Genomic DNA, 15028 nt, shown 5'->3' with positions numbered 1-15028 from the left:
TATATATTTATTTTTATTTTCCTTCTTCCAGAGTTTGGATATGGGGCAGCGTTTGTAAAGTTGCGCACGTTAAAATGAATACGCAATTTTTCCCACGTTTAGCTCCAAAAACATTTTAAAAAATGAGGGTGAATTTTTTAATGTCACTTTTATATCACATTTACAGCAATATTTATGGATTTTTACACATTTACTGTTCTTCTAAAATACATATTAAATGTAAATGTAAATGTTAAATGTTATATAGTGCGTGGTGAAACTAAATATTTAGCTAATATGCTAATTCACGCTTATTCAGCATATTAGCTAAATGTTTAGTTTATTTAGATTAGAACATTTAACATACTAGTGCAGTGCCCGTCGGAAGTATGTAGGCCTATTCCTATAGTGGGAGCCTACAGGTGCTGTGTATGAGGATTAGTGGAAATATTAGAGCGGAGAAAACCTATTTTACCGATATATTTTACATTTCTTATCCAAACAACGTCAAACTTAGCAGTGCATATCTTCGTGCCCGTAGCGAGACACCTGCCCAGTTTCAAATCAATCGGGCCAACGGTTCGCGAGATATGCGTGCCACAGACAGACAGACGGACAGACAGACACACACACACACACAGACGCTTCTTGATTTGGCAACCGCTCAGCGTATCGGTACGGCAGCGCGGCGCTCTGACATTCATACGTGTGACCAATAAAAGCTCAAGACACAACCATTAGAGCACTAAATACTAAAATATGTTTACTGGTACAGCGTATAAGATGTAGCTGATTGAGTTTGACACCACTGTCCTAAACAACCAATCAAACCACAATAGTCTAATAAAATAGGCTATGCCCATGAACTGACATCTTCTGGTAAAAGCACAACCCGATAGGAAATCAATCATATCATAATGTCCCATACCGTATCAGTCTCAGAAGATGATTGGGGATGAAGAACGTTTTTTGAGGAGTATCGGGATGTAGAGGACATTTTTAAAAGGCGCGGGTTATGTGAGCAGCGCTGTGTGTGGTGTCTGTCTCTAGGCAACAGTGACAGGGGGAGTGGCTACAGTCAGACGGAGCAGAAGAACGGTAAATGAGTAAATGCTTGTTTTAACGATATCTTTAGTGTTTATGGTCCAAAAACCACGAAACTTTGCACTGCACTCCCGCGAACCATTGGGAAGATACATAGCAAATTTGAGGTAGATCGGATAAGTGGTTCGAGAGTTATGCGTGGAACAGACAAACAAACAAACCAACAGAGTGACACACAGACAGACGCTCCTTGCATTATTAGATAGATAGATAGATTTAACATTTAACGTCTAGATTTAACATCGAACATTTAGATTTAACATCTACATTTAGATTTAACATTTTGTAAATGTGATAAAAAAGAAGTGACTTTGAAATTTGAAATTCACACCTATTTATTTATTTAATGTTTTTGGAGCTAAATGTGGGAAACCGTGTTCATTTTAATATGCGTAACTTTACAAACGGCGCCCCGTATTTGGACTTATCATTTGAACTTCAACAACTCTCCACCTGATGTGCAAATCTGTGTCTTGTCTACTTCCTATTGTCCGCTCACAAGACAGGTTCATGTTTGCAGGAATGGAACACTGTACATCGTACAATCGAGGTTCCAACGAGGGGAAAACACGGCGTTTTATTTTGAAAATCCTCACCCAGACGTATTACATTTCGCTTCCGGGACAACAGTCCTCGTGCCTGCACTGAATAGTCTGTTCACAGTATATGGTAATTCGTACGGCTTTGTCGAGGTAGGTTACCATGTAACATACATAGCTGCGTCATATTAGAGTTGGCAGTTTTTGTTTGACAAACTGTTGTAACGATGTGTGTTTGGTTTTAGTGCTATGGTGTGTAATACTGAACCGTAAGTTGATGCCTTAAACTCTACATGAGGAGTCTTGTACGCGAGTCTTGGACCCGGACTTTACTGAAAACACAGCAAACACTACATAATCTGAAGGCAGCAACAATTACGTAGTGAACGCTATAGTTTACTTCCGGAATTATTGGAGAAATATTTGTCTAAGTCAATTTTGCATAGGCCCGTTGGTTTAGATCATAGGTCACTAACAGGCGTACCACGGTCCAGGTCTTTACCCAGACACCGTCCCATGCGGACCCGGACCTACAGCCAAAACAGAAGGTTACGATTTAAAACGAGGCACTTCAATTTTAACCGGCACAGTTTTCGGTACTCGGATGAGGAAACGTACAGACCAATTGCAAGCTAGTTAAGCCACCCCACGTGATAACGCTCAGCCAATCAAGTTTGTGCATTCTGGACACATAAAGAGACGCGGCTGGACATAAAAAGAGTGACAGATGTTGAGAAACAGACTAGTGAGACGGAGAAAGGAAAGATACGGACGAGTGTGCAATTGTTTAAGATGTGTTGAGATTTATTATCTGTAAAACTGGTTGATACTGTTGATTCAAGGTGTGAAACAGAAAGGGGAATATTTAAGCTTTTCCTCCTCTATTTTATTTTTCTGAAGTTAAGCACTTTATTTGGTCACTCACAATTTTCACAATTTATTATTTTTCTCTTATTTTGAAATGCACCTCACTTTTATTCAGTTAATGAGGGAACATTATACAAACACATCTGCAGTCATATATGTTAAGTTCAATGTTCTATATGACAATAAATATTGTCAAAACGTTTTCTAATCATGCTGAATTCATTAGAGTAAAATCTGAACTAAAAGGACAGATGCTGGGCCAAAGAAAGCGAACAAAGAATGCACTGTATGTTGCAGACGGGCATTGGGGAAAAGACAGATTTGTGTGAGTATTGCCATTATACAGGCAGACTTCAGTTAGTGCTGTGAGACTTTGGGAAACATGTCATTGCTTAATAAACTATTACTTGAACAATTAGTTTGGACATATTCTTGTAATGGAATACTCATTTGTAGCTTAGATCAACATTTTAACATGATGAGGTGACAGCGTAGTTCTGCCTTTGGAATGGGCACTGCGAAAACCAGTGCTAGCTTCCAAATCAAACACTTAAATCATACAAAGCCACGAGTATTATATTGAATTCTTTAGAAGAATGCAAATAGAAGTGCTGTTCTCATTTCATTTTAAATCAAGATTTGAAAGTCAAGATATAGCCTACATATTTAAGCCTGGTGATGCACCATAAATGTGTCATAAATATAAGAAATATTCTCAACTCTGGCTCACAGGCCTTTATGAGTTCACAGTGTGTTACAGCTGAAATCCTTTAAAATAGAGCATGTGAACAATGAGTTTAGGATATCACTTACTGAGGCCCGGTTCAGACCTTGCATTAACCAGTGACTAGCGTTTAGTACTGACTACACAGTTTGAAGGCAGCAACAGTTATGTAGTAAACGCTATAGCTTACTTCTGGAATTATTGGAGAAATATTTGTCTGACTAAGTCAATTTTGGATAGACCTGTTGGATTAGAGATCATAGGTCACTAACAGACGTACCATGGTCCAGGTCTGGACACAGAATGTGTTCAGACCTTAAGTACGTGTGTTCTCACCAGGCATTAAAATGTGTCTCCACTTGGGTCCCCAGCGAGCACTTGAGATCCAATCTCACTTTCGTGCTCTGTATGCTAATGAACACAGACATCATATTGAGCATACATAATATTGTATACAGCTGCTGTCTGCAATAAATCTCTACCATAACAGTAGAAGAACCATTGACGGCTGTTAATTGGAATAAGCTGTGCAATGTCTCTAGGCCTGTCAGAATAACAAATTTTGCTGGACGATATATTGTCCCACAGTTTATTGCCGATAAACGATATTATTGTCAACATTATTTTGAGACCATTTTTTCACTAATGTAATAACAATATGGCATAATAATGCAAGTACATCCTTACAAAAGCAATAAACTTTTATTTCTCAGGAGTATTTAACATTGTAATTGGAATGTCAAGAACTTTTAAATATCCTAAATCAGTGATTCCCAAACTTTTCCATGCCAAGGCCCCCCAAACAGCATTAGCTTCTGGCCGAGGACTCCCTTTGCAAACCCACAGACAATGCTACAAAATATGTAAAGAAACATCAACTATTAGAATGTTTTTTTCTTACTTTTATTCACTATTCACTATTACATTTGTTTACCATATGTGCTACCTCATATTTTCTGATTTTAGTTGGCCAGGAGTTCTTAGTTGTTGTTTTTTTTGCAGCAGTGTCCTCCACAGCAGGGCTGTTGGTCTGTTCCTTCAGTCTCTTTTTTGTCAAAAACCTGTCACAAACCGCCAGGTCTACACAGATTATGAGGTCATGAACGGAAAGATCAGAAAGATGAGCATGGCAAATAACATTTTGATATATCGAAATTATTATATTATTTTATATTTTATTATGCTATGAAAATGATTTAAAAAATAATTCGATTCTATTTTACAACAATGATTAAAAATAATTAGAGAGTGTACTCATGGTAAGTAACTTCATAAAGTACTATGTAGGCCTATTTAACAGCTTCAAGAACAAAATATTTTGTATTATATTTCATTACTAATGAACAGACATCACTTATGGTGTTTTCCCTTTTCAGGTGATCATTTATTAGTGTTTTTTCTGACTGAATGAGGCAAAACTCCGTTTGCACCTGACCACCTCTGGTGGGTAGGTTGCCCTTAATTTGACCCAGGATGCATTGTGTCAGACCCAGACCTCATTCAGATGTGATTTGAGATCAAATCACTCAAATGCATCTTCAATACATCTACTTTAGGCTGGCCACTTGCAATTGGATTGTCCAGAACGGATGTTAGTACAAGATCTGAAGTAAAAGTTCGGACTGTGGCTATGACTGGTTGCATTTTGTTGCCCATTTCATTGATCTCAAAATTGCATTAATGATAACTGATGTTCTCTATTCTCGTGCTATAGAATTATGTGATAAGAGTAAAGGTATTGTTTGGTATTTTACCTCTGCATCATTGTGTGCAGTTGCATTTGGCTACATAGAACAAAACTGCTTATAAGTTATCAGAGATTATATATTTATGTATATTACACTCTGTAACTGGATTTGGAGGGAAGTTAGAACATTACACTTTAAACTCTTGTTTTGAATTACTGTCCTGCTACAGGCTCAAAAAGCACAAGCATGAATAATCGAAGTGGTGGTTCCTTGGACAGTCGACTCAGACAAAGAGTGGAGCAGGTACAAGTTTATCTACATTCTTCTGAGGTCATATGTTATGAGTTCAATCAGTTGAACTCATAGGGTAATATGATAACCGTGTGGCTATTAGAAGCTTAAGTGACTTAAGTGACACTTAAGTCTTTTTTTTGCTCTTCATAAATTTAAGTTATTGTTCGTTTGTTTGTTTTCATTGTGACTGGGTTTGCATTTCTCATATCAATGTCCAGACATCTTGATTATGCTTTATTGTGAATACTATTCTTTCTTCCAGTATCTGGGGTCAAGCAGCAGTGAATATGTAGACATTTCAGCCATGGCTCTGGGTCTTCAAAAACAATACAGGCAAGTGATTTTTATTCTGGCTCAAGTAAAGTTGATTATTCTGCTTAAATTTCTATCTATCTATCTATCTATCTATCTATCTATCTATTGATGTAGATATTAAAAAAACTTAATGAAATATAATCAAATAATATACTGTATTATGTTTAGAATGGACTATGGCAGAAGAAGCAAGACAGCTTTCAGGATTCAAGTAGAGAAAGGTAAGACAAAAAAGTTGTTGTCTTTATGTAATTCTGGCAATAGTTAGATCTACATGTGCTTTCAGGTTGATTATTTGTATGTATGTATTTGCCTTTCATGGAGGTAACCACTTCTCTACAGCTTTTGGTGATTATGCACTTCTCTTAGAATACAGTTCTATTTGCACCTCTTCAGAATGCAATTACATTTCTGCATAAAATTTGTTCGTAACATGAAAGTCATGAAAGTAGTCAAAGAGAACCCAATCAAACAAAGGAAACTGAAATATTATACTTGAGCATTTATTTAGTCTATGTTATTAAAGATTTGTACATCTCTGAGTTGCAAAAGTGTGTGAACCCTTGTTTCCAGTGTTTGGTGTGACCCCCATATGTAGCAATAATATCAACCAAACGGGTCTGGTAACTTCTGATCAGTTGATTATAGTGACTTGGAGGAAGCCCAAATTTTGCCGAAGACGAGTCATACAAATGTTTGTATTTCCGAACCTCCCCAGTTAACCTTTCCTTGATGTGTTCCATCTTTGATCCAGAAACAATGAATTCGAAAATTGCAAAGATTGAAAAGCAGCCAGAAATACTAAAGTGGACCAATCACAGCTCTTGCGGTCTATGCGCCCAATTCCGCCGTGACGCATAGTTACATTTCTGGGGAGGTATATATATTCTGGGATTCTGCCCTAACTCTGGCGTCAGATTGATGCAGAAGTATAATCCGCGCATTAGTTACGTAGAAGTTCCTGGGTCCCTTGCAAACAAAGTTGCAGGATCCCTATTGATTTTGTTGCCATTTTTATTCTTATAATAATGATTTATCTTTTTCTGCGTAACTAAAGTGTCTGGACAAAGATAATGAAAAGTTCTCAAAAGAACTTTATTAGGCTTATTAATTACAAAGTTAATGGCCAATTAATTTTTATGGCGTACAACGGTATAACTCAAAAACTAATATTTTGTGAAGTATATACCCAAACTTAATCAAACTTCTTACCATTGATAACAATATGATTCTGTTCAAGCACCCCAACGTTTGTGACCCTTGGTTTCTAGGGGCGCTACAAAAGCAACATTTCAGTATCTCAAAAACTGCATCAGCTAACTTCATGAAATTTTACATACACAATCTGTAACATATGGTGTAGACGCCCATCAAGTTGCGTGACGTTACGTCTACGGGGGCGCTACACATGACACGCAAATATTTTACATGACTTTAAGGTCTATAACTTTTGAAGTATTCACCCAGTTCTTATGAAACTTAGCAACCATCATTATAATATGCTTGCGTACAATCATGCCGACTTTTGTGAAATTCGGGCTGTAGGGGGCGCTACAACCACTACATGTTTATATCTCACAAACCACCACAGTAAACTGCATTTGACAATAATAATCTGTGGATGACTTCTTACAAGCCCACCACATTTCGTGCAATATGGTCTATAGGGGACGCTACTGGTGACTTATACCGCCGCGTCCTGCTCGCGGATGCCTTCGCCACGGCATGGACCCCTTTATGATCGTTTGCGATCATCTAGTTATTCTTCTTCTTTGCCTTAATGATTAATCTCCTTCTGCCTAGCTAAAGGACCAACTGCAAGGGCGAAAGGCATCAGACCTGGTAGCTTGGTAGAAGTCCTGCCATTCCACTTTGCCAAGGTGTCGATACACATGTCTACGCCTAGGTGGCGCTATAATAAGTCACTTTTTGTTTTGGCTCAAATCTCAACAAACGTGTAGCCTGGTCGTTACCATCCTACGTTTCCGCCCAAAATTTGATTTCGATCTCGCACGTTAGTCTGGCCCAATGTAATAGGAATCTGTCTCCGTAATGGGCGGATGCTTATTTTGAGGTTTAAAATCATTTGAGTTCCCTTAACCAATCAGCAACGTTTGGTAATGACGTATATTGTGCGCCGGAGTTCAGGCTCTTACGCTTACCACTTCCGCTTCCAGTTAAATAAATCACACTTTTCCCGAAGCCAGTTGGAAGGAGAGCTACGACGTCCTTAGACAAGACAAGCCTCTTGTTCTGGTTTTAATTCCGTGATGCTCTCGAGAGTTGAGACAACTTCGCGGGTGGCTTCTAGCGTCTCTTCCTCCGTCGCCATTATTGCTATGCTGTTGAACTACAAGCTTCGCTGGACTACAAGCAACTCGGCATGCGAGTTCCGCGTCATCACTCAACTATTCGCTGATTGCCGCGGTTACACGCGAACCGCGGAAGTGCAATTTGGCCAGACTCCGTGCGAGACCGAAATCAAATTTTGGGCGGAAACGTAGGATGGTAACGACCAGGCTAACAAACGTGTGCCCTAGAAACAAAATTCTTTCTCCCTCTGATTCCTTATATAGCCCTGGTTCAAATGGACTAGGCCTCACATTATTCTTCGTCTTTTTCGCCTTCGCCTTCATTTTCTGCTTAGCTACAAGTGTCTGCCCAGGACAAACTGCAATGGCAAAAAGCATCTAACCTGGTAACTTGGTAGATTTTGTTGCAATTTTTAGGGGTCCATGCAACGACGTTGCAGGATCCCTATTGATTTTGTTGCTATTTTTAGGGGTCCATGCAACGACGTTGCAAAATTCATCAGAACAACTATAGGAGGGTTATTGATTACCAAGTTAATGGCTAATTAATTTTTACGGCGTGGCACAGTATAACTCCAAAGCTAATATAAGTATATACCCAAACTTAATCAAATTTCATATTATTGATAATAATATGATTCTGTACAACAGGGCTATTCAATTAATTGGGAATTGGGCCAGCTCATGAAACTGAGACAAACTAAGGGGCCAGAGAACATCAGTAATCACGGTAACAAATAAAGAAATTACAATAACACACCAAAGGAGTCAATATATTCTATTTTGTAAATGCATTATCAGCCTAGGTCAGCTATATATAGATATTTAAGATTGAACTCATTTAAGTAACAGGCAACACCAAATGTATCTGCACTGACAAAAATAAAACTAAAGTGCATAATACGGTACAGAACAGCATTACAACAACACAACAGTGCATGGTATTTTATCAGGCAATGGCAATGCATTTCAAATTGCACCCAGTTTAGGTGAGCCATATTAGTTATTTACATTTTCATTCATTTACCTGATAAACAGCTTAAATTCAAAGTGCACCAACAAATGCAAAACAAAACTACATGGTATGCTTCTAATAACAACATAACAGTGAATGACACTTTATTATGGCAAAACATTTCAAACTGCGTTCAACTATAATCACTTCACCATATTTTAGCCCTAACATGAGAAAAATAACTGTGACAGTCCCTTAGCTGACATCTCTTTACATTTTTTTCTTATCTGTCTATATTCAAATTGTAATCACCTGAATATGCAGTTCAGTTGAGCCATATCACATCAAGAAAAACATTAAGTACATAATATGAGGTGAATAACATGTTAATTGCATGATACTGTTCACAAACCAATCCTCATTACTGCTTGACTAACATATCTGTTACCTTGCATGTAGTTTGCCAACATTTGCCATCTAATGAAATGGCATTTTTTTGACTTAGCAAGAGCAGTGAAGTCAGGTGTATATGTTGTCAAATTTCTCTCGGCTGATTTTATGGGTCCAGAATTTTTCAAAACCTGCCTGCTGCAATGAGTGTCACAAGTCATCTGACACCTGAATGTCAATGAGTTCCAGTTTTAAACAACCCTCATCCAATGGTGGTACCAGCCCCTTTCCCTTTTATGCAAAGTCTGCCTCATCATTCACACATAAAGGGCTCTTAACAAATCTCATCACTTCACTGGAGATGCTGAGATCATCAAACCTGGTAGCAAAGTTGTCTTTCAATGAGTCAATAAAGCCTGGCAACACCTCAGTAATTTGCAGGCCAGATTTCCTTAATGTGGGGAAGTGGAGCATCTTCCCAGGACAAAGATCAGCAGAGAAGAGTGAGAGCTTTCTTTGAAAAGCATGACGTCTCTCCACAAGTTCTGTGACCGTTTTATCTCTGCCGTGCAACTCCATGTTAAGTTGGTTCAAATGATGGAAAACATCACTCAAAAAGCAAACCGTGGCATTAAACTAATCATTTCCCATCAGAGACAGAAACTTGCCAGATTTTTTCACTTTTAAAGACTGGAGAAACACCAGAATCTCCTTTTAGTTTACAAAAACGTTTCAGTGCGTTTGCTTTGCTAAGCCATCTTATGTCATTGTGAATGAGCAAATCTTTATATTCTGCAGACATGTCAGTCAACAGCTTGCGGAAAAGGCGGTGCTGTAAACTCGAAGTGCAACGGATAAAGTTTATAATTGCCATGACAGAGCCATGGTCTCTTTCAACTCAACAGCCAGAGCCGTTTCTTCCTATAGGCCAGTGGTTCCCAAACTTTCTGTGCTGGGCCCCTCTTTGGTACATAAGAAAATCTTCATGATTAGTAATTAATACAAACCTCAACCTTTTTTGAACAACTAAAAGTAAACTTTACTGTGTAATTATGTTCAGGGTAACAGGTTTGCATGGGAGCCCTTCAAAAACTTGTCCATCTCATCACTAGCAGTGTCCTTTATTGATTCATTCATTCCATCTAGAGGGTGACACTGGAATCAGTTCACATGTGTTCAGGGTCAACCTGTTCTCATCTGCAGAGCCGTTTCTTCCTAGACGAACTAGGCCAGGGGTCGGCAACCTTAACCACTCAAAGAGCCATTTGGACCCGTTTCCCACAGAAAAGAAAACTCCGGGAGCCACAAAACCCTTTGACATTTAAAATAAAGATAACACTGCATATAACGTTTTTTACCTATATGCTATGTATGAACAAACTATAGTATGTTGAATTTATGAAGTCAATGAACTGCTACAGAGAAAACAAATTTAATTTCTCCGTGCAACAAAAAAAAAAATTAGTTTAAGCTTACTTTTAAATATAATACTCAATGTCTATTTGAGTCCTTTTTTTTAAGCCGTCATCTGTCAGGTGTGAGCAATGTTTGTTTTTAATGCAGTTCATGTTAGAGAAGACCTGCTCACGTATGTGGATCCGATCGACAGGACTCCAAGAGCCTACCTTTTTAATGTTAACATTAAAGTCGGGGATAGTATCCCACGGGTCGAAAAGTTCAAGAAATCGCATGCCGGGGGTGTCGCATATTGGCGGTTGTGACGCATATAAAACTTTTTTTTACACGTTTTATTTTGATTTTACAAGATCACCACAATCTTTTAATGTAGAATTACATTTTAAAAACTAACAAACTAAAAAATAATTTTAATTAAGTACTGTATTTTCAAAAGCCACTGGGAGCCGCAGCAGAGGGAGGAAAGAGCCACATGCGGCTCCGGAGCCGCGGGTTGCCGACCCCTACTCTGGGTCCATTTTTTCTTTTTTTTTTTTTTTATATCAGTTTAACTGGCCTGAGGGGCTCAACTTAAGATGTTTAATTTTTACTGTAGTCTGTTTTGCTCATGAAGTGTAAAGGATTGTGGCGTCTTAGTGGACCTTCTAAGGGTTAGGAATCTCTCTTGACAAACTAGGGGCCCCCAAACAGCATCTGGCTTAGGGCTTCCACAAGGCTAGAAACGACCCTGGCAGAGAAACACCAGACTGCTCTTAAAAGTCTCCAACAATGTCATGCGATCACCCAGCTTTGTTCGTTGTTGCCAGGTCCAAGTACAGCCAGAGGCGATGTTACAGCCAGCTCTGTGCGAACTGCGCAAAACAAGGACTACCGATTCTGCTGCCTCATCGTCATCAAGTGACGTGCGGAAAATCTTTGGATCATCTGCAACTCTTAAAACATCTTGTGGATGTTAAATACTGTACCAAAGCATCACTCGTATAAAAGCAATGACGGTGATAGGGAACTTTTTCAGGCTATGTTTCCTGATCCAACCCTTTCCTAACGTCTCTCTCTCGCTGTGTTATAATCTGTTTAAAGTACACAGTAAACTCTGACGGCCTTAAATCACCACTGGCTCTATTATTGATCTATTCATTGTTCCTGCCAATATGGCCAACTAAATTTTGTTATTTTGAAAGTAATTCTGGGTCTCTGATTTTCCTTATTTTTCGTACTTTGAGTAGGTCTTAAATTTAACCCATAATGATCTTAAAAGTCTTAAATTTCACTTGCTTAAACCTGCAGAAACCCTGCCTATGACTCCCTCTAGTGGCAGAGTGAGGCAATGGCATCTGTGGAAGACTGCATACAAGCCCACCAAATTTGGTTGCTTCCAATCCGCCTGACTCTCATTCACTTGTCAGCCAAAGGATTCCTCTGCAGACACTTTGCCTCCTTTCAGGCCGTGTCCGACCTGCTTATGCCTCTGCGTCCCGCTTGGGGACGACTTCGCTATGGCATGGACCCCTTTATGATCGCTTGCAATTATCTAGTTATATTTCATTTTGTTTTGATTGGCTTCTTTTTGTCTACTACTTTTTGTCTTTCAAGACTAGTGTGAAAATTCCTTGATGTTTTGACCCATTGTTATGCAGAAATGTAGATAATTGTGAGAGGTGCAAATACTTATAGGCGGCACTGTATGTACTGTGAGTAGTACAGATTTGACTTGTCCCTCTGGCTCTGTTAGTATATGAAGCAGTCATGAAGGAATCTGGGCTAAATGACCTGGAGTGCAAACACTTGCATAAGAGAGCCAAGCACAGCCACAATCAGACTGGGTAAGGACACCGTTTACTGTCTGGTTAAATCTGCAGTATTATGCACTTCTCCTTAGGCATTTAACCAGCCCCCTTCTTCTGTATGTATACTCTCTTTATAAATGTACATGTGAAGTCATACAAACCTATGTGTTCACAGTGATGGTAGCAGCAGCAACTCAGAGGAGTCCTCTGACAGTGATGACCACATTCTGGAGAATACTGTAAGAAATTATGTTAGAAATTTAAATCTGAGAGCATTATGTGGATTACAGTAGAAGTCTGTGGCAATTATACTAGCTCTGCTGTTGGTGAAATTGGAGCTGCTGTAAAGATGAGCACATGACAGACAGCCTTTGACCCATTTTGTCCATTAGACAGGCAGTTCTTCTCTTGGCTCTATTAGACCAACACTTTATTTAACTCCTTACAACTGTGTGTTAGCCTGGCGTAGTGAGACTCAATTCTTATTAGAATATGAGTGTGGTAACACGTCATTTGGATTTCATTGGTGGTTGTGCTTGAAATCATACAGAGAAAAAATACTTCTGCTTGCAATTAGATTGTCCAACAACCAGTCAGAACCATTTTACTGTAAATAAATATAGTTCCACAGGACTCAGGTGACATGTATTGCTGTGTCTTCTGTCCATCACACCATAAAACCTGCCCAAACAATTTGATAGAGCATAATCAGTTCCCAGTTCCCTCAGACAAACTTTCTGTGGCAAAAATGTTTGAATTTCAGTTATCAAACAGAGGTAATTAAAAATAAGGAACTGCCCCAAACGCAAGTCTGCTTCAAATTAGGGCCATGTCCTAATCAAGTAGGGTAAATATAAATGATTTGTGTGGAAATTTGTTTGTTTTACTACATAATTCAACATGTGTTCCTTCATAATTTTGATGTCTTCAGTATTATTAATCTACAAAATAAAGAAAATCTATTGAATGAGCAGGTGTGTCCACATCTTCAACTTGTACTGCATGTAATTGTGACAGAAAAACAACTAGTATATTTCAGAATTAACAGTTAAGCTGAGCTGTAAAGTTATCAGGTATTTCAACTTTAGGTTGTGGATTTAATCTTCAGCTTAATTTAGAACAAAAAAGTCCCTTCTTTTTGTAGTTGTAGGCAAAAAACATCATGGACAGATATTGATATCCATTGTGATTAGATAGGCAGAAAACAATCAGATTTCCTTAATGGTTGACAATTATTATTCATATACTTTGACAATAAGATCTAATAATTTCTTATTGACCTTTTTGGCATCCACAGCCCACCAACCACATGAACAGCTCTCTTACATCTCTGTACCGGAAGACAAACCCTGCTGCTAGCAGTCCTGGCAGCACAACCACTGACCCAGGAAAGCTGCCTTCGACAGGGGGCTGGTTCATCGATAGAAATCGAGGCCCAGAGAGGGGCAGCATCCTTATTGACCTGTGTGAAGAGAAGCCAATAAATGTTTGTACTGTTACTTCTGTTGCATAGAATAAGTTCATTATATGTTTGTTATACTTACAAAAACCAAATCTTAAATTCTTAATATATTTTGCTTTATGCTTGTTTCCTAAATAAATATGTGTGTGTTATTTTGCCATTGTGGTAATTTAGCATGATTTAGGAAAAAAGAATTTTGAAAAGCCCTTGAATGAGTCAGTATTGAGTAGTCCAAAACTCTTATTGCGACTATAAATGTTCAGCTGACATTGTTCAAATCACTTGCTGTCACCAACCACCATGTATTTTTGTCACCAACAGGCAAATTTGTCCATGAAGCCTGAGAAGTTTCCCAAAACATCAAAAAAAGGGACAAAGAACTCAACTGAAACAACTGAGTTTGGCACCCTGAACAAGAAAGGTACTACCATGTCTAGTTTGTCAGTGTGACTAGGAAAGTATAGATTTTTTTGTATTTGTAATTTTGTTTATTATGTTTATTTATTTACAATACATAATCGTTTTATTGCTTTGTCTGTTTAACACGGAACAGACTTATATCTGTAACAAACTACCGTAACTAACAGCAAACTGCTGTAACTAATTTTCTGTATGATTTTTTTTTATTTTTTAAGCAAAAATGAAGTCTCCAGAGCTGCAGTACCCTACTCTGAAGTTTGAAGATGTAGGGGGTAATGAAGACACATTAATGGTTAGTTTCTCTGTCTGTGATTCTATATCAGACTGTCAGCACGTCAAGTATGGGGCTGGTGTGATCCCACTGCAAGATGTCTCTTGTTTACCATGTGGTGAGCGTATGTCCTATAATGCATATTTTTGTTTTCACTCACAATTATTTGACATTTCTGCAGGAGGTGTGTAAACTACTGATCCACATGCGTCACCCAGAGGTGTACCAGCAGCTAGGAATGGTTCCTCCAAGGGGTTTTCTCCTCCATGGACCTCCGGGCTGTGGAAAGACCCTACTGGCCCAAGCTGTGGCTGGAGTGAGTACTGGGCACGACATACTGAGTAGTACCATAAGTGGATATTTAAACACAGACTTTTAAAACTTGTTTCTGGTTGGTTATTATTAGTTTTATTGCATAGCTGGAAGTGAGCCTACTGGATCACATTAACTATATGGTCATCTTAACTACACCGTTTAGATCATTTGATGTCCTTGAGGTTCAGTG

The 15028-nt window shown here is 38.6% G+C and overlaps 1 protein-coding gene across 1 annotated transcript in view; it reads left to right on the top strand.

Moving 5' to 3' along the window:
* The first annotated feature begins 1456 nt into the window (after nt 1-1456).
* nvl (nuclear VCP like) overlaps nt 1457-15028 on the top strand; it is a 41314-nt gene continuing 27742 nt past the window's right edge. Inside the window, exons 1-10 of the mRNA XM_084561264.1 lie at nt 1457-1775; nt 5131-5204; nt 5458-5528; nt 5679-5731; nt 12316-12406; nt 12546-12609; nt 13668-13856; nt 14154-14253; nt 14468-14544; nt 14705-14839. Coding sequence (XP_084417390.1) covers nt 5148-5204; nt 5458-5528; nt 5679-5731; nt 12316-12406; nt 12546-12609; nt 13668-13856; nt 14154-14253; nt 14468-14544; nt 14705-14839 — 837 coding nt within the window. The 5' untranslated portion in view covers nt 1457-1775; nt 5131-5147. The remainder of the gene's footprint in view (nt 1776-5130; nt 5205-5457; nt 5529-5678; nt 5732-12315; nt 12407-12545; nt 12610-13667; nt 13857-14153; nt 14254-14467; nt 14545-14704; nt 14840-15028) is intronic.

Source organism: Chelon labrosus (genome assembly GCF_963514085.1).
Source record: "Chelon labrosus genome assembly, chromosome: 15".
Classification (NCBI taxonomy): domain Eukaryota; kingdom Metazoa; phylum Chordata; class Actinopteri; order Mugiliformes; family Mugilidae; genus Chelon; species Chelon labrosus.
The sequence above is the reverse complement of the archived record's forward strand: the minus strand, read 5'-3'. Positions and strand labels throughout refer to the sequence as shown.